This window comes from Canis aureus, chromosome 20 (assembly GCF_053574225.1).
Source record: "Canis aureus isolate CA01 chromosome 20, VMU_Caureus_v.1.0, whole genome shotgun sequence".
Taxonomy (NCBI): Eukaryota; Metazoa; Chordata; class Mammalia; order Carnivora; family Canidae; genus Canis; species Canis aureus.
In genome coordinates, this window is record NC_135630.1 from 44,758,730 (window position 1) to 44,779,552 (window position 20,823).

At 35.8% G+C, this 20,823-nt stretch overlaps 1 protein-coding gene and 1 pseudogene across 4 annotated transcripts in view; both read right to left on the minus strand.

Moving 5' to 3' along the window:
• ZRANB3 (zinc finger RANBP2-type containing 3) overlaps nucleotides 1–20,823 on the minus strand; it is a 300,848-nt gene that overhangs the window by 125,558 nt on the left and 154,467 nt on the right. For all 4 annotated transcript variants that reach the window (XM_077861515.1, XM_077861516.1, XM_077861514.1 and 1 more), the window contains exon 4: nucleotides 9,098–9,276. In XM_077861515.1, coding sequence (XP_077717641.1) covers nucleotides 9,098–9,276 — 179 coding nt within the window. The remainder of the gene's footprint in view (nucleotides 1–9,097; nucleotides 9,277–20,823) is intronic.
• On the minus strand, nucleotides 6,412–8,731 carry LOC144291348 (small ribosomal subunit protein eS26-like; annotated as a pseudogene).

A 20,823-nucleotide genomic window follows, 5' to 3' on the forward strand; every position in this document is an offset into this window, starting at 1 on the left:
TTCTACTGGTTCTTTTTAGATTTTCATAGCATTTATTTCTGCTCTATCTTAACCATTTCCCTTTTTCTGCTAGTTTTGGGCATTATTTGCGGCACTTTTTCCATCTCCTTTAGGTGTAAAGTTAGGTTGTGTATTTGAGGCTTTTCTTGCTTCTGGAGGAAGGCTTGTATTGCTATATACTTCTTTCTTATGACCGCCTTTGCTACATCCCATAGATTTTGGACTGTCATGTTTTCATTTTTATTTGCTTCCATGAATTTTTTAATTTCTTCTTTAACTTCCTGGTTAACCCATTTATTCTTTAGTAGGATTTTTTTAACCTCCATGTATTTGTGGTCTTTCCAATTTTTTTCTTGTAGTTGATAAGTTTCATAATGTTGTAGTCTGAAAGTATGCATGGTACAATCTTAATTTTTTGTACCAGTTGAGGCCTGAGATGTGACCTAGTACATGATCTATTCTGGAAAGTGTTCTATGTGCACTCAAAAAGAATGTGTATTTTGCTATATTAGGATGAATGCTTTGAATATATGTTAAGTCCATCTGGTCCAGTGTGTCATTCAAAGTTCTTGTTTCCTTGTTGATCTTATGCTTAGATAATCTGTCCACTGCTGTGAGTGGGGTGTTAAAGTCTCCTATTATTATTGTACTATCAATGAGTTTCTTTAATTTTGTTATTAATTGATTTAAATATTTGGCTGCTTCCAAATTGGGGGCAAAAATATTTAAAATTGTTAATTCTTCCTGTTCCATAGACCCCTTTATTATGATGTAGTGTCCTTCTTCATGTGTTCTTAAAGTCTTTAGTTTAAAATCTAGATTAATATGGCTACCTCAGCTTGCTTTTGATATACAATAACATGATAGATGTTCTCCATCAACTCACTTTCCATCTGGAAGTGTCTTTGGGTCTAAAATGAATCTCTACTTGTAAGCAACATATTGATGGGATTTTTTTTAACCATTCTGATGCCCTATATCTTTTGATTAGAGCATTAAGTCCATTTATACTCAGAGTAATTACTGATAAATATGAATTTAGAGCCATCATATTATCGGTAAAGTTGCTGTTCTTGTGGGTTGTCTCTGTTCTTTGTTTCTTTTGGTCTCTTCTTCCTGCTTAAAGCATCTACTTTAGTATTTCCTGCAAAGTTGGTTTAGTGTTCATGAACTCCTTTAGTTTTTGCATGTCTTGGAAACTCTTTATTTCTCCTTCTATTCTGAATGACAATTTTGCTGCATATTTTTCCCATTTAGCATGTTGAATATATTATGACACTCCTTTCTGGACTACCAAATTTCTGTGGATAGGTCTGCTGTTACAACCCTTGTAGGTTAAGGACATTTTGTCTCTAGCTGCTTTCAGAATTCTCTCTTTACTTTTGTATTTTGCAAGTTGGACTATGATATATCTTGATGTTGACTTGTTTTTATTGATTTTGAGAGGAGTTCTCTGTGTCTCTTAGACGTGAATGCCTGTTTCCTTCCCCAGATTAGGGAAGTTCTCAGCTATAATTTGTTCAAATTAACCTTCTGCCCAGTTTTTCCTGCTCTTCTTCTGGGACTCCTATGATACAGACATTATTGTGCTTTGTGGAATCGCTGAGTTCCCTAAGTCTGAATTCACAATCTAATAGATTTCTTTCCCTCTTCATTTCAACTATTTTCCGTAATTTTATCTTCTATATCACCTACTCAATCTTCTGCTTCTTCCATCCTCGTTGTGATTACATCCACTCAGTTCTGAATCACAGTTATAACATTTTTAATTTCAGCTTGACTAGTTTTTAGGTGTTTTATTTCTGCATTCAGAGTTCTCTGGTGTCTTTTACACCTCTTTCAAGCCCAGCTAGTATTCTTATGACTGTATTAAATTCTTGTTTAGATATATTGCTTGTATCTGTTTTGATCAAATCTTTGCTTGTGATTTCTTCTTGATCTTCTGGGGAGTATTCCTCCATCTTGTCATCTAAGTTTCTGTCCTTTGCATACTATGAAAATTTGTTATGTTTCCTGCTTCTGAAAGTAATGCTATATTTAGAAGGGGCCATACACTGTCCAGAGTCTGGAGCATCAGGAAGTGTTTCTGGTGTATGCTATGTGCACTGTTTTTGTGTTTTGGCTGCTCTTTCCCATAGGTGAGTACTCTACAGAGTTCCTTCTTGCTTGCAGTGGGGGAGTATTTAGACCTATAACCAGGTGGTGCTTTGGTTAGTTTGTTAAGCTTATTTCCACCAGAACTGAAGCTGACATTTTGGAGCACACTATGATCAGCAGACCTGGTACATGGAGGGGAGTGAGGTAAGTGGGCAGGGGTGCTGTGTTGGTCTTCTGAGGTAGAGGCCCGCGACGCTGGCTCACAGTCAGACTTGCCCTTAGAAAGATGCCCCTGATGGGTGCAAGGCTGGGTTTGCTGTCAGTGACTCCAGCCTTCACTGGAGGTGCTGTTTCTCTCTGAAGTTGGACTGTGCTGATGGGCACAGAGTGGGGTTGGGGGTGGAAGACAGTGTCACCATGCCCTCTGAACCCCAGGGAGGGAAACTTACAGCCACCACTGTTCAGGAGGCAGTCACAAAAAAAGCAACAATCTTCTCTTCTGTGTCCCCAGCTTTCATCAGGTCCCTGCCCTTAACCCATCTGTGCCCCACCCTTGGTATGACTGGTGCCACAGTTTTCCTGTGTTTTATCTCTAGCTGGGGGCTGGGATTCAAACTCTAAATCTTAAAGGACCTAGCAAAGCATGGACCAATTCCCCCTCCACCAGAGGACAGCCTCTGGGCTTGCCCAGCACTGCTCTGTCCCACAAAAGCAGTTGCATGGTTCATGAACTGTGGCTAAAATCTATTGTGAAGCATAGTGAAAAGCTGCAACCAGGTTATCTGCCCTCTGCAAGCTCCTTTGTCCCTTGCTGTTTAATGGCTGCTCAATGGCTCCCAGCAGGCCTTTTGTCTTTGAAGAGGCAAAATAACCTCTTCAAGATGTACTCTAGAAAGGGGAGTGATCCCTCCCAGTGAGACCCAGGGCATCCATTGATGTGGTGCCTTGTGTGAGCCCTAAGCACTACTCTCTCTTTCCTTCTCTAACTTCGCTCCATGAAATGGGCTTCCTCCCCTTTGTGGTACCTTCAGTTTTGTCTCCCCCAATTCATGGCTTTGAACCTTGCATCTGCCACATTCTTTCCCTCTAATTGTGCAGATTGTTTTCTTAATTCTCAGACTGATTTCCTAATTGTTCAAAATGATTTGATGTTCATCTAACTGTGTTCGAGGGACAAGGCAAGCTCAGGCTGCCTCTTCTATTCTGCCATCTAAACTTATCCCCCCATCAAATGGTAGTTCTATTTTTAATTTTTGAGGAACATCCATACTGTTTTTTACAGTGGCTTCACTGGTTTCTACTCCCAGCAAAAGTGCACAAGTATTCCTTTTTACCCACTTCTTTGCCACTGTTTGTTGTTTCTTGAGTTTCTGAATTAAGTCATTCTGACAGGTGTGAGCTGATATCTCATTGTGGTTTTGATTTGCATTTCCCTGATGATGGGTCATGTTAGGAATCTTTTCATGTGTCTGCTGGCCATCTGGATATCTTATTTGGAGAAATAGCTGTTCATATCTTCTAACCATTTTTTAATTGGGTAGTTTGGTTTTTGGATGTTGAGTTTTATCAGTTCTTTAAATATTTTGGATTCTATCCCTTGATCACACATGTCATTTGCAAATGTCTTCCAATTTGCAGGTTCCCTTTAGACTTACTAACGGTTTCCATAACTGTGCAAAAGCTTCTTATTTTGATGTAGTCCCAATAGTTTATTTGTGCTTTTGTTTTCCTTGCCTCAGGAGACATATCTAGGAAAAACGTTGCTACAACTGATTCAGAGAAATTACTGCCTGTGCTCTCTTGTAGCATTTTTATGGCTTCAGGACTCATGTTTAGGTACTTAATCCACTTAATCCATCATAATTCCAGACTTATGGAATTATGATGCTTCCAGTTTTATTCTTTCCTTGTCAAGATTGCTCTGGCTATTCAGGGTCTTTTGTGGTTCCATATAAATTTTAGGATTGTTTGTTCCAGTTCTGTTAAAAATGCAGTTGGCATTTGATATGGACTGCATTAAATGTGTAGATTTTTTTGGGTAGTAAGATGTTTTAACAATATTTGTTCTTCCAATCCATGAGCAGAAAATGCCTTTCCATTTCTTTGTGCTGTCCTTAATTTTCTGATCATTGTTTTCCAGTTTTCAGAATACAGGTGTTTCACATCTTTGGTTAAGTTTATTTCTAGGCATCTTACTATTTTTGGTGCAACTGTAAATGGGATTGTTTTCTTGATTTCTCTTTCTGCTGCTTCATTATTAGTGTATAGAAATGCAATAGATTTCTGTACATTTTGTATCTTGTGATATTACTGAATTCATTTATCAGTTCTAATAGTTTTTTGGTGGAGTCTTTATGGTTTTCATTTTTAGCATATGTCATCTGCAAGTAGTCAAAGTTTTACTTCTTCCTTACTGATTTGGATGCCTTTTTCTTGTCTGATTGGTTAGTACTTTGTGTACTATGTTGAATAAAAACTGAGAATCGAGATCCCTGTCTGTTCTGGACCTTAGGAAAAAGGTCTCAGTTTTTCCCCATTAAGGATGATGTTAGCTGTGAGTTTTTCATATAAGGCCTTTATTATGTTGATGTATGTTCCCTATAAACCTACTTTGTGAGGGTTTTAATCACAAATGGATTTTGTAGTTTGACAAATGCTTTTTCTACATCTTTTAAAACGGTCATAGGGTTCATATCTGTTCTCTTAGTGATGTGATATAACATGTTGATTTATTTATGAATAGTAAACCATCATCCCTGCATCTCAGAGATAAATTCCAATGGATCCTGGTGAATGATTTTTAAAAAATATTACTGGGTTTGGTTTGCTAGTATTTTCTTTTGAGGATTTTTGTATCTATGTGAATAAGGGATATTGGCCTGTAGTTCTCTTTTTTGGTGGTCTTTTTCTGGTCTTGGCATTACAGTAATGGTGACCTCATAGAATAGTTTGAAATATTCCTTACTTTTTGTTTTTTTTTTTGAGTGGTTTCAGAAGAATAGGTATTAATGCTTCTTTAAATGTTTGGGAGAGTAGTGGCTCAGGTAGTTAAGTGCCCAACTCTTGATTTCGGCTTGGGTCCTGATCTCAGGGTCATGAGATCAAGCCCCACGTTGGCTCTGCACTGAACATTGAGTCTGCTGGGATTCTTTCTCTCCCTCTCCCTCTGCCTGTCCATTGCCTCCCCCAAGCCCCAGCTCATGTCAGTCTCTCTCTCAAATAAATAAATCTCAAAAAAATAAACATTCTCCTGTGAAACCATCTGCTCCTGGACTTTTGTTTGAGTTTTTTGAATGCTAAATCAAATATATTGCTGGTAATTGGCCCATTCAAATTTTCTTTCTTTTTCTTTTTTTAAGATTTTATTTATTTATTCATAGACACAGAGAGAGAGACACACACACAGGGAGAGGGAGAAGGGGGTCCATGCAGGGAGCCCGATGTGGGACTCCAGAATCACACCCCAGGCTGCAGGCGGCACCAAACCACTGCGCCACCAGGGCTGCCCTCGTTCAAATTTTCTATTTCTTCCTGATTCACTGTTGGAATGTTATATGTTTCTAGGAATTTATCAATTTCTTCTAGGCTGTTTAATTTGTGAACATATATAATTTTTCATAATATTCTCTTATATTCTTGAATTTCTGTGGTGTTCAATGTTATTTCTCCTTTCATTTCTGATTTTTTTAATTTTTAAAAAAGATTTTATTTATTTATTCATGACAGACCAACAGAAAGAGAGGCAGGGACACAGGCAGAGGGAGAAGCAGGCCCCACACAAAGAGCCTGAAGTGGGACCTGATCCTGTGACTCCAGGATCACACCCTGAGCCGAAGGCAGACGCTCAACCACTGAGCCACCCAACTGTCCCTGATTTTTTTAATTTTGAGAACTCTCTCTCTTTTATGAGTCTGAGTAGAGGTTTATCAACTTTGTTCATCTTTTCAAAGAAGAGGCTGCTGGTCTCATTGATTTGTTCTTTTTCTAAGTTTCTTTCTTTCTTTTTTTTTTTTTTTTCTAAGTTTCTATTTCATTTATTTCTGCTCTAATCTTTGTTATTTCCTTCCTTCTGCTGGTTTGGATTTTGATGTTCTTCTTTTTTAGCTCCTTTAGGTATAAAATTGGATTATCAATTTGAGATTTTTTTGCTTCTTGCGGTATGCCTGCATTGCTGTTAGGACCAGTTTTGGGGCATTACAAACATTTTGGATCACTGTATTTTCTTACTCTTTTTTGTTTGTTTTTAAAGCATTATCTCCATTTTATTTTATTTTTTTCAGAGATGAGCTCTTCAGTCTTGAAAGACTTAGCTCCTTATGTGGGCTTTGGTGGTGGTTGTGGAGTAGCAACCACAGGTCTAAATTGAGGTGGGGGTGTTCAGTCCTTCTGTGCTTCTGGAGAGTGATTCCTGGCTACCTTGTTGTGTATGGTACAACTCACATGGTAATGTAGTTTCACATAAAGCTTAGGAAGCACATAGGCATTGAAGACACTCATTTGGAAACATCCCTGGCAGTGGTAGCCTCTACTATGTTTTAAATAACTTCTTTTTTTTTTTTTCTTTTTAAATAATCAACTTCTTAATGATCTTATTCCTGGGCATGCAAAAGGCACAGTTGGTACAGTTAACAGTCTGTACATGGTGGTGGCCCTTTTTGGCACAACCATTATTCCTTCTTTTCTTAGTCACCTTGGAAGTAAGGACTCAAGAAAGGATAGATCATTATGTTTCCATCTGCATTTCTCTCCTAGTAATTTTTTATTTCTTCTTTGATGTCTTGGTTGACACATTTGTTATTTATGAATATGTTATTTAACCTCCATGTATTTGTGTTCTTTCCAGATTTTTTGTTGTGGTCAATATCTAGTTTCATAGTGTTGTTGTCAAAAAAGATGCATGGTGTGATTTAGAACTTTTTTAATTTGTTGAGACTTGTTTTGCAGTCTAATATGGAATCTATTCTGGAGAAAGTTTCAAGTACACTTGAAAAGGATGTGTATTTAGCTGTTTTAGGATGGAATATTCTGGCTATATCTCTTAAATCCATCTGGTCCAGTGTGTCATTCAAAGCCACGGTTTCCTTGTTGATTTTGTTTGAATGATCTGTTCATTGATATAAGTGAGGTATTAAAGACCACTACTATTATTGTATTACTATCAAGTAGTTCCTTAACTTTGGTTAATAAATATTTTATGTATTTGGGTGTTCCCATGTCGTGTGCATAAATATTTATAATAGCATGTTTTTCTTAATATCAACTACATTTTAAGCCCTGGGTAAATCTAGTTAATATAGAGCCCAAAGGTCCTGAGATTGAGTCCCACATCATGCTCTCTGCTCACTGGGGAGCCTGCCTCTCCCTCTCCCTCTGACTTCTGCCTACTACTCCCCCTACTCATGCTCTCTCTCTCTCTCAAATAATAAATAAAATTTGAAAAAAAAAGAAGGTCTTTAAAAAAGAAAAGAAATAAACTGTTTCTTTAAGCATGTGGAAGACACTGCATAAGTTTTTCTTTCCTTAAGGTGATATCCTCCAAAAAAGTTATATCTGAGTTGTAGTACTATCTAACAGATACCAAATGTTATCCAAGTAAAAATATTGGTCTCTATTTAATTGTAGAACAGTATTTCCTAAATAATAAGGAAAACTGGATGAACTAAATAAAAGATGATACAAGATATGTATTTTAAGAAAATTAAGTGTAAACTTTTAAATAAATTGTAGTTGGGATGCCTGGGTGGCTCAGTGGTTGAGCGTCTCTGCCTTTGGCTCAGGGCATGATGCTGGGGCTGGAATCGAGTACTACATCAGGCTCCTTAGGGGGAGCTCTTCAGCTCCCTCTGCTTATGTCTCTGCCTCCTCTCTGAATCTCTCATGAATAAATAAATAAAATCTTTAAAAAATAAATAAGTAAATAAGTAAATAAATAAATAAAATATAGTTAACAAAAAGTGGCTATAAAGTCCTCAGTGCATTCTATATTCTCTAAATCCTTAAGTCTTAAATTTTATACAGTTTTATTGGAGAATAGGAAATTTATGATTATTGCCAACATTTTATTTTGATCATGTAAATACTGTCCAAATTTCCATAGGCCCATAAAGATATATTTTATAGACTTTTAGTTCAAAGGTCAAAAGAGAAAAGGCCTCCGACTGTTTTGTCAGGACATTCACCAAAGGCCAACATTATTTCTACAAATATTCTTTATGTGAACAATCTCAGAGAATAGAAATACAATAATATTGTAATTAAAAAATATACATTTTAAGAAACATTTATTTCACAGAGGTATACTGCCTTTTATTTGAGGCTCAGAAGTTGGTAATTTTGAACTTTAGGAAACATGATAATTTGCATAATTCTCCTAGATACACAATGTAATAAGTTACCAATATTCAAGATTGGTTTAACCCAATGGCTAGGAAACAAATTTTAAAAACCCAATAGTTAAATATGATTTATTGTTGAGGAGATACTTCAAATAATCACCAAGCATTTTCAATACAGAAAATAATAAAATTATAAATTACTATACTAAAGAAGTCAAAATATTACTTGTTATTACTAATTTTGAGTTATATATAAAACTTGCATATTAACCAACAACTTGGAAAGCAAAATCTACCATTGTTACAGACAAAAAAGCTCAAAGCTTCAAATTAACCACTGAAAAGTTGAGAAATGTAATTTTCAATGCCAAAATAGTCAGTTTTAAGTATATGTAAGGTAAATATAAAGTAGGCATATTACTTAAATCTTCAAAAGTATACATATTTACATTTACTTTAAAAATATATCATAAAGAAATTTTACATTAAATATACTGTTGCGTTTTAGATAAATCATATTTTAAAAATGTAGAATAAAATTCCCCACACTATTCTCTTAGTTATAAATTATGATTTATAGGTTAGATTTTATTCCAAACATCAATATATACTAAATACATGCAAGGCTTTTTTTCCCCCCTTAATGATTAAAAAGTTGTTCTTACCCCACATCAGTTTTATTCTGAATAACATTGATATCTTCTGGACCCAGCTCTGGGATCCACTTCTCTATTTCTTCTGTCCAAGGGTATCTTAGAGATGATGGAACCACTATTAAAAGAGGCCATTCCTCCTTATAGAAGTAAGCAACTGCAATTGCCTGGATTGTTTTTCCTAGACCCATCTAAATTAAAAATAAATAAAAAATACATAAATATATAAGAAAATAAATAAATGCTGAAATATTTTGAATGAAAATTTTTATCAAATATTTACTTAAGAGAATCATCACCAAAATAATTTTCTAATGTAAAATCAATTGGATTACATAATTAATAAAAAGCATAAGATTATGATGACCTTTAAAATTCATTATGCAAATTATGTTATTTCCCAACCATTTGTGACTGGACTTAGAGACAAAATAACCTGTTATTTAAAATATTAGTTATACTGGGTTCATACAACTTAATTTTATAAAGATGTATGCAACCATTTATAAGTTCTTCTCTTAGCACAAGAATAAATGCTTTACCTGCATCACAATATCATGTTATTTTAAAGCTAGAATAAGCCCTAAATCATGTACACATTTTATAAAAGAAGTAAGCCCAGAGAAGTTAAATTCTCTCTTCAACGTAACTGTCAAACGAGAGCAAAACTAGTATGAGAGCCCAGGTCTCTAGCATCTTCCTGCTTAATCATTTTCAGACTTATTGATAATGCCTCATTTCTAAGCAATACACATCTAAAAAGTAGTTCCTAAATGAACATTGTTAGTGGTTTTGTTCATAACAGCCAGACTATAAAGACTACCCAAATGTACTTCAGTTGTGCATGGATAAAAACTGTGGTATATCCATGTAATAGAATACTATTTATCAATAAGTAGGGAGGAAACTATTGCTATACACAACAATATGTGTGAAACCCAAATGCATTTTGCTAAATGAAAGTCAAACTCAAAAGCCATATGCCATATAGTTCCATGTTTTTTTTTTTTTTAATTCCATGTTTATGTCATCCAAAAAACACATCAGAGTTGAGGAGTCAAAGTTGGTGAGAAGCATGAAGGAACTTTTGTTATGACGGGTCTGTTTTGTATTTTGATTATGGTGACACTTATATGTATGTAGGCATTTCTCAATTTATAGAATTGTGCATTTAAAAAGGATGAATTTACCTAAGATAGTGAATGGCACCTCAATAACACTGACTTTTTTTTAAAAAGTAGTAATTACTGTGAACCATAAGAGAAAGACTAAAAGATATAAGTCCACTTGATTTGATGTTTCAAAGAGAAAAAAGATATAGATACCTAAAACAGTTCAGTTAAAATGAGTTTTAAATGCTGAGCATAATTAATGAAGAGACACAAAGGAAGTCTGGGATTTTTCACTAAGTCTCTACTAAGAAAATCTTGTTTTGTTTATGTATTTTTCACTTAACTACTGATACTAACAATGACAAAGAAATTCTAGAATATTCAAGCAAGCTAACCTATCAATCATACTCGAAAAGAGAAAACTAGTGTGAATTACTTAGGCGATGCTCTTTTGATTGGAGAAAAGACTGTTAAAGGGAGATGAGGTAAATGAAACGTAGGAAGTCACTTTGTTTATGACCTGGTGTTCAGTAAGTGCTCAGATATCTGAATGCATGAGTGAATTAGTGAGTGAATTAATAAATAAAGATCAAGGTCATTAAATTCTGTGGGACAGGCAAAATCCAGGCAGAGAAAAAATAAGAGGGAAGGCTACTAAAAAGATTTTGTGCAAAAGCAGTATTATTAGCTAATACTTCAAAGCTCTGAGGCAAATAATGTTAAAAAATAGAGCCAAAGCAGGGGCACCTGGGTGGCTCAGTCAGTTATGCATCTGACTCTTGATTTCAGCTCAGATCATGATCTCAAGGTTGTGAGACTGAGCCCCAACAGAAACAAAGCTAAATCTAAAACCTTCAATGTATACAAATAGCCTAACTGTCCCTTAGTGGTTAAACCAATAAAGAAGTTATGGTATTTTTTTTTTTAAGATTTTTTTATTTATTCATGATAGTCACACACAGAGAGAGAGAGAGAGAGAGGCAGAGACAAAGGCAGAGGGAGAAGCAGGCTCCATGCAGGGAGCCCGACATGGGACTCGATCCCGGGTCTCCAGGATCACGCCTGGGCCAAAGGCAGGCGCCAAACTGCTGCGCCACCCAGGGATCCCAGTTATGGTATTTATATACAACGGACTATTATTCAGCCTTGAGAAAAAAGGATATCCTGTCATTTGTCACACCTGGATGAAGTGTGAGAACATTATGCTAAGTGAAATAAGCCAGAGAGAATGATACATACTGCATGGTATTATGTATACATAGAGTCTTTGGACAAAAAAGGGAAAAAGCACCAAACTTATAATAACATAGAATAAAAAAGTAGTTGTAGGGGCTAAGGAATAGGGAGAACAGGGAGAGATTGGTAAAAGGGTACAAACTTTCAGCTATAAGATGAATAAGCTCTCAGGTCCTGATGGAAAGCATTGTGACTACTGTTGATAACAGTGTTGTATAACTGAGGTTTGGTGGGATGGTTGGAACTCAGATGTTCTCAATGAAACAAAACAAAACAAAATGAAACAAAAAACCAGCAAAGCATTGATATATGAGACGACTAATGTGTTAAGTGTACAAGGGGAATCCTTTCACAATGTATACATGTGTCAGGTCATCATGATACATACTTTAGATGTCTTGAAATTTGTTTTTTTGCTATATCTCAATATATCTAAAATTATAAAAAATCCTGAATATATAAGCTTTTTAATATTGAGACAAGATCCACTTGCAGATAAAAATTGTTTCCTAGGGCAGCCTGGGTGGCTCAGTGGTTTAGCACCTGCCTTCAGCCCAGGGTGTGATCCTGGAGACCCGGGATCGAGTCCCACGTCGGGCTCCCTTCATGAAGCCTGCTTCTCCCTCTGCCTGTGTCTCTGCCTCTCTCTCTCTCTTTCTGTGTCTCTTATGAATAAATAAATAAAATCTTTAAAGAAAAATTGTTTCCTATCTAGAGTTTGAAGAATAAAATTTTGGTTCGGTTAGGCAGGGCTTGGTAACAACGTAAGGTAACTTAGGAATATAAACACACATGTGAACATACAGCCTACATATTTTATTACAAAACTAAATCATTTTATAGCTAATATTTCATATCTCTTTCTAAGGAATAGCAGGCAACCCCAACCTTTAGGTCTACACAGTCAAATTTAAGATTTACCTGATGGACCTAAACCTAAGAGAAATAAGTAACTTTTACATAACCAAACTTAAGTTATGCACCAACATCTGGTATAATGACTACTATATTTTCTTCTCCTCAAAGGCCCACCAATGCTCATAGCTGAACCCATTTAAACATCACTAGATTCTGACACCAATACAATTCCAAGGCAGCAGAAATTTATAAATTATAAATTCATGTTTCCTGGCTTGGGGTCACTGGCATTGCTGCTTTTGTCTAACACCTTTGACAAAGGAGTACAATTCCAGGAACTGGGCCACAGTTAGTTCTCTGTAGACAATGCCACCAAGTAACTCTGTGCCATAGCTATGGTTACCTGGCTTTGCTTTCTGCTATGGGTTCACACATCATTTTCCTAACTTCAGTTTCTCTGGAAATAAAGGTCTGTTTGCTACCCTAATTTTCTGAGAAGTAGAAGTCTTTGGGACTCAAGATTGTATCACCAGGCCCTTATCTTTCGCTTGTTGTTAAATTTACTTGGTGCCTGTCTACCTAGAGTTTTGTGCACTTCATGTAGCATAACTAATAGTGTTCTCTGTGTTAACCTGCCAGGCACCTATTAACGGACCACTTAATTAAATTTCCTAATATTGCCTGCTACTGACATCGGAGACATAGGTCTTTAATAGAGATGAGTAGAAACAAAAATTGAAATAATAGGTAGAAAAAAGTTGGAAAAAGGAAGTTATGGATTGAGAAAATAAGATTGAGGGAACTAGCATAAATACAGGAAAGAATAATCAAGATGTGCTAAAAAGCTAATTTAATTTTTAATTTATTATTATCTTCTAGTTCACTAGTCCTTTATATTTGCTATATTACACCAAATGAGTAAGTTTTAATTCCAGATATGTCATTTTTCAGATCTAATAGGTACATCAGAATCTTTTAAAATATATTTTTAGATTCTTTTTAATAGATTAAATTCTCTATTGGAATTTTTTATCTATTCATTTCTGTTGTCCACAACTTACTTGATTCTCTTGAATAAAAAAATGATTGTTACTTCAAAACCTTTTTCTGATTACACCAATATCTGATCATCTGTGGACTATATTATCTAATTTTTCTTTTGGTACTGTTTTTCAGCATCTCTTATATTTTAATTAGGTTCTTGAAAAATGATTGCTAAAGAAATGATACAATCTTCAGATGATACCTTCTCCCAGGTGGAAATTTGGTTAAGTTTTCTTTTGGCAGGCAAACTAAGTACTAGCAGATACCTCATTCCCTTTAAGTCTTGATTTTAGGCTTTTTTTTTTTTAAGATTTTATTTATTTATTCATGAGAAATACAGAAAGAAAGAGAGAGAGGCAGAGACACAGGCAGAGGGAGAAGCAGGCTCCATTCAGGGAGCCTGATGTGGGACTCGATCGTGGGTCTCCAGGACCATGCCCTGGGCTGAAGGCCAGCACTAAACCGCTGAGCTGCTAAACCCAGGCTGCTCCTGATTTTAGGCTTCTTATGAGCAATTTTTTTTCAGATTTGCCCTTATTACTAGGGTATGGTCTTTACTACTAGAGGTTATACTTCTGGAGATCACCATAAGCCCATGCAGGGCATTTACCAAGATGCTTCTCCCTGGACAAGGCACAACTCAGATCTGTCTTAGTACCACAATAATGCTAAAATCTCTGTCTTGTTCTTTCTCCTCCAAATACAAACTTGTTGGGTTTTTTGGAGTTGCATTCTATGCGTGTATACTTTAGGGAATGGCCAATGATGTGAAGGTAATATCTACGCAGATTTCTTGGGTCTTTCTCTCAAGTTACCTCCTCTCTGGAATTTTTTTCTTCATTTCCCAATGGTACAATGCAGTCTGGTAGCTAGACAGAGATAGACAAAGTAATCTCTGCTATAAACAGGTTTAAGTAGCCTGTTTCAAATATATGGCCTATGGCTTTAAGAAGAGAAATAATTAAAGATAAGTGATGGATCTAGGCAGCTGAAGAGGAATGGAAAGTCAGTTCAAGGAGCTACAAACTATTTCATTAAGTTTAGGAAATCTAAGTTTTTTTTTTTTAGTGTTCGCAGCTATTTTATCACACAATTTCTTAATTTAAAAATGACTGCTTTTTAAGAACTAAATGTTAAAATGTATTAAACTATTAAAAGTATCAATTAAGAAACAAGGAGCTGGGACACCTGGGTGGCTCAGTGACTGCACATCTGCTTTTGGTTCAGGTCGTGATCCTGGGGTCTTAGGATTGAGTCCTGCATAGGGCTCCCTGCAGGGAGCCTGCTTCTCCCTCTGGCTCTGGCTCTGCCTCTCTCTGTGTCTCTCATGAATAAATAAAGAAAATCATAAAAAAGAAAAGAAGGAGCTATTTTTTAAAAAAAGAAAGGTGCCCAAGCCAATGAGTCTTAAATATAGGATATGGAAGGATTAATTTAGTTAAAGCGGTAATGTGTTGAATACAGACATAAACAATGGATGCAAAGTGAGGGTGTAATAATAAAGACTCTGATTCCATTTTTAATGTTTGGATGCTGACAGATTTTAGATCCCATTAGTCCTCTTTACCCTTGTACCCTAAATCTGGGCAAGCTGATAAGAAAATGTGGCATTACTTCCTTTAGCATCAGAGGGAAATTCAAACCACAAAAGCACAGCCCTCATGTTGAAAACCATCATCCTAGGCCAACTCCATGAACTCAATAAAAAAAACCAAGCCAGTCCCCTTTCCTTGTTCTCTCATGTCCTTTATAGCCACATTTCCATAGAAAATAAAATCCAATGGAACCTCCTGATTCAAATTAAAAAGTAAAGTATATGATTAAAATCTCATGTTCCCAATAAGGAAAGAATGGATCACATAATATAGAAAATTGAGTTCTAGATAAAATTTGTAAATACGAAAATAATTGCTGGGATAATTTTTTTGCTACATATATTAACTTTAAAAAATTTGGGATGCCTGGGTGGCTCGGTGGTTGAGTGTCTGCCTTTGACTCAGGGCATGATCCTGGTGTCCACGATCTAGTGTCACATCGGGCTCCTGTGGAGAGCTTGCTTCTCCCTCTGCCTGTGTCTCTGCCTCTTTCTCTCTGTCTCACATGAATAAATAAATAAAATCGTTAAAAAATTTTTTTTTACTTACAAGTATTTTTCAAAGAATTAAAATACCATAAAATTAGATTACAAGACCAAAAAACGCACTCAAATAATTTGGGTATACAGAAGTAACTATGCTCAACAGGTGGTTCAAAGCCTTTGGCTCTCACTACAAAAGAATTTGTTAAAGCAAAGTGGTCCAGTGTTTCAAGATGATCTAGTCTAAATCACCTATTAAGAATCAAAGTCATAACTCAAAATGGTACAACTATCTAGGTACTACATAAGAAGACAATAGAATTCAATAGAATAATTTCAAAGGTACATTTTATCAATGTATTCAAAATAATAAACCACTATTTGGAAGAATAATTTTAGATTTTCTAAATACCTTAAGCCACAAAATTACTAAGAGCAATTAAGTAACAATGATTTTAACTGACACACAGAATTTCATTTTCAATTTTTTATATTGTAATTGGATTTATACAGCAAATGCATAAATCAAAAGAAGCCTTCTGACTGAGAATTTTCTGTGACTAGAAGTTTCCAATTTAAAAAAAAATTTGTTTTTGGAAGTTTCCAGTTTTGAAGTTATAAGCAGTTAGTATTTTTAGAGTAAGGACGTAGGTTTATCCTTAGAGAAGGTGATCAATTTGTTTAGGAGAGATTCCTTTAAAGACTTTTAAATATGCAGACATTAAATCTTAATGACAGATTAAATTAAGTAAAGAAACCCACATATAGAAATGTCAAAGTGAAATCCTATATTCAATTATTTATCACTGTTAAGGAAAGTATGTTTTAGCAGAACTATTTCTGTATCCTTGTAGATTAAGTTATATAGACATACCTGAAATTACTGCACTTCGTTTATGTAATTTGCAAACAGTGTACTTTCCAAAAACTGAAAGTTAAAGGAAGTTCCACATCAAGCAAATCTATTGGTGCCATTTTTTGAACAGCATTTGTTAACTTCAAGTATCTGTGTCACACTGTGGTAATTCTTGCAATATTTCAAACTTTTTCATTTTACTTACGTGATCTTCCATATTACTATCATAATTGTTTTGAGGCACCACAAACCACACCCATATAAGATGGCAAACTTAATTAACAATAACTGTGTGTTCTGACTATTCCACTGACTAGCTGGTCCCTCATCTCTCTCCTACTCCTTGGGCCTCTCTATTTCCTGAGACACAACAATATTGAAATTAGGCCAATTAACAACCCTACCATGGCCTCTAAGTGTTCACCTGAAAGGAAAAGTTACATGTCTCTCACTTCAAATCAAAAGCTAGAGATGATTAAGCTTAGTGAGAAAGAGATGTCAAAAGCTAAGAAAGGCCAAAAGCTGAACCTCTGGCACCAAACAGTTAACCAAATTGTGAATGCAAAGGAAACATTTTTGAAAGAAATTAAATGTGCTACTCTGGGAGTATATGAGTGATAAGAGAGCAAAACAGCCTCATTACTGATGTGGAGAAGGTTTCAATGGTCTGGATTGAAGAGCAAATCAGCCACAACATTCCCTTAACCAAACACTAATCCAGAGTAAGACCCTAACTCTCTTCAATTCTGTAAAGGCTGAGAGGGGAGGAAGCTGCAGAAGAAAAGTCTGAAACTAGCAGAGCCTGATTCAAAAGCTGTCTTCAGAACATAAAAATGCACGGGGAAGGCATAAGTGCTGATAAAGAAGCTACAGCAGGGATCCCTGGATGGCGCAGCGGTTTGGCGCCTGCCTTTGGCCCAGGGCGTGATCCTGGAGACTCGGGATCGAATCCCACATCGGGCTCCCGATGCATGGAGCCTGCTTCTCCCTCTGCCTGTGTCTGCGCCTCTCTCTCTCTCTCTCTGTGACTATCATAAATAAAAAAAAAAAAAAAAAGAAGAAGCTACAGCAAGTTCTTCAGAACATCTAGCTAAGAGCATTAATGAAGGTAGCTATGCGAAACAACAGATTTTCAGTGTAAATGAAACAGCCTTCTATTGGAAAAAGATGCCATCTAGGACTTCATAGTTAGGAGAAGTCAATGCCTGGCTTGAAAGCTTCAAAAGACAGGCTGACTCCTAATAGGGGCTAACAGAGCTGGTGACATTAAATTGAAACCAGTGCTCATTTACATTCCAAAAATCCTAGGGCCTTTAAGAATTATGCTTAATCTACTCTTCCTGTGTTCTACGAAGGGAACAAAAAAGCCTAGATGATAGTACACCTGATTACCACATGGTTTATTAACAATTTTAAGCCCATACTTGAGACCTACTGCTCAGAGAAAAAGATGCATCTCAAAAACTACTGCTCATTGACAATGCACCTGGTCCCCATGAGGTCTAATGGAAAGAAATGTTCAATGATATGAACATTGTTTTCTTGCCTGCTAACACACCATCCATCCTAAAGCCCATGGATCAAGGAGTGATTTTGACACTGAAGTCTTTTTATTTAGGAAATACATTTCATAAGGATACATAGACAGTGATTCTTCTGATGAATCTGAACGGTCAACTGTAAACATTCTGGAAAGGATTCACCATTCTAGATGATATTAAGAACATTCATCATGATTCATGGGAAGTGGTAAAAATATCTACATGAATAGGAGTTTGGAAAAAGTTGATTTCAAATCTTTTGGATGACTTTGAAAGGTTCAAGATGTTAGTGGAGGAAGTAACTGCAGATGTGGTAGAAACAGAAGAGAACCAGAATTAGATTTGATGAATTGGTATAATCTCATTTAACACTTTAACATATGAAGACTTTCTTTTTATGGATGTAGAAAGAAAAGTGGCTTCTTGACATGGAGTCTACTCCTGCTGAAGATGCTGTGAAGATTGCCAAAATGGCAACAAAGGATTTTGAATATTACAAAAACTTGGTTGATAAAGCAGTGATAGAGATTGAGAGGACTGACTTCTATTTTGAAAAGAGTTCTACTTTTTACCCAGTTTATGTGGGTAAAATGCTATCTAACAGCATCATATGCTACAAAGAATTATTTCTGTATTTTTAAGTTTTTATTTAAATTTCAGTTAGCTAAAATACAGGGTAATATCAGTTTCGGGCATACAATATAGTGATTCAACACTTCCATAAAACACCTGGGTCTTATTTTAAGAAATTGTCACAGCCGCTCCAATCTTTAGCAACCACCAACATGATCAGTGAGTAGCTATCGACATCAAGGCAAGACCATCTGGCAACAAAAAAGTTATGACTTGCTGAGAACTCAGATATTGGTAAAGTGGTTTGTGAAAGGTCTCCCCAAAATATGCCAATTTGTCATTACAACTATTTTGAGTTAGTAACTATCAAAACCCCACAGATTTAGAAAAAGCCCTCCTCCTCCACGATTGCCAAAAAGACAGTAGATGGAGGATCTACTCCAGGAAGTAGATTGCCAAAAAGACTGTAGATGGAGGATCTACTCCAGGAAGAAACCTATCACTATAGATAACTGCATTGTAAAATGAACTAGGTATAGAAGACAGGCAAGAAGCTAGCAAAACTGATCAAAGTCCTCTAGGTCCCATTGTTTCTAATGGCCCAGCCAACACTTACCAGTTACTCTTTACATTGTCCTGTGAATGTGAACTGCATTCTTTCCTTTTTAAGTCCAATATCTCTATCTTTTTCTCTTTAGTTCGAAATGACACATATACCTTTTTATTATGTCTTTGGAATTGCATTTCTGTGTGGATTCCCAACATATACAAAATTAAATTGGATTTTCTCCTGTTAATCTGTATCTCATGTCAATTTGATCCTCAGTTTAGCCAGAAGTACCTTAAAGGACAGAGGAAATACCTTCCTTCCCAACAATTATTAGCGTTTTGTAGCAGTATTTTAAGTTAAGGAATGTGCATCGTATTTTTTCCAACACAATGCTACTACTGCACATTTAACAGACTACAAAGTAGTGTAAATATAACTTTTATAAGCACTAGGAAATCAAAAAATTCACTTCACTCACTTTATTGTGGTGGTCTGGAATTAGACCTGTAACATCTCCAAGGTATGCCTGTAATTTCCTTTCCTATAGGTGATTTAGATGGTAGGTTACAAAATGATTGTTTGTTCTTAGATGTGTGCATGCATGTATATAGTCATTCATATGTTTTTGTTTTATGGAAGACTAGGAAAGGGAACAGGCTAGAGATACAAACATACAAGCCTGATACTCTACTCAAGAATGAAGAGGTGACCTTTTCGAAAATGTGTTGTCAGACTTCTCTGATTGTCTAGCTCTTCTTCATGGGTGAGAGCAGGCTTTCTTCTGAAGGGAAAACACTGGGATTAAATGAGGCTGGAAAGGAGGTGTTCTTAAAGGGAAGACAATGGGATAAAACACTTCTTTATCTAAAAACAAGACAATGACTTGAGGATGGCAGTAGAACTCAAGGAGGTCAGTACTCCAAAGCATAGCTTACTGATATCATGTGAGAGATAGCAAAAAGAGGTACAGTGATGAGGCTCTGCAATGAACAGAGAGGCTAGATATGAGTAAATTAATTTTAAAAATAACCCATTTTTATTATCAGCAGTTAAATGTTTATGGTCTCAATAATGAAGTTTTATCCTTGCCAATTTTCCAGGAAAGTTTCATTAGAAGTCATAGTTTACAAATGGGATAAAATGTTATCAACAGGTAAATTTGAGTTAAGGGTATATGGAAACTCTTTGTACTATTCATATTCTTGTAGTTTTTCTATATGAATGAAATAATTTTCAAATAAAAACCTAAGGCAAAAAAGTTATAGCTCCACAATCTATTATCACTTGTGCTGGGAGGACGACTGAGAGGGCTGTCCTATATTTCAAAAGAAATGGCCAAGAGGAAATGATACTAAACTATTCCAGACAGTGCTAAAAAAGAAAAACATCTCAATTCTTTAAAAATTACTCTTAAAAGCCAACATAACACTGATATGAAAACCTGAAAGGCAGCCCTAAAGATAATCAAAGATCAGTCTCACCTGTGAGTATTGGCACAATCATTTTAAGTAGGCTATTAGAATTTGGAAGACGGGTGAAAGTATAACAAATGATTAAGAGGAGATCAAGTCCAGGAATAAGAAAACTGTTCAACATAATTAAGTCGGCTACTATAATTCACAATGTTAACACATCAAAGGAAAATGTTTTATGGTAATCAAATGTTTTATGGTAATTGTTATATGCATTATAGGCATTATGTGCTAAAAAGGCTAAAAAAAATCAACATTCATTCTTTTTTTTTTTAATATTTTTTTCTTTCTTTATTTATGATAGTCACACACACAGAGAGAGAGAGAGAGGCAGAGACATAGGCAGAGGGAGAAGCAGGCTCCATGCACCGGGAGCCCAACGTGGGATTCGATCCCGGGTCTCCAGGATTGCGCCCTGG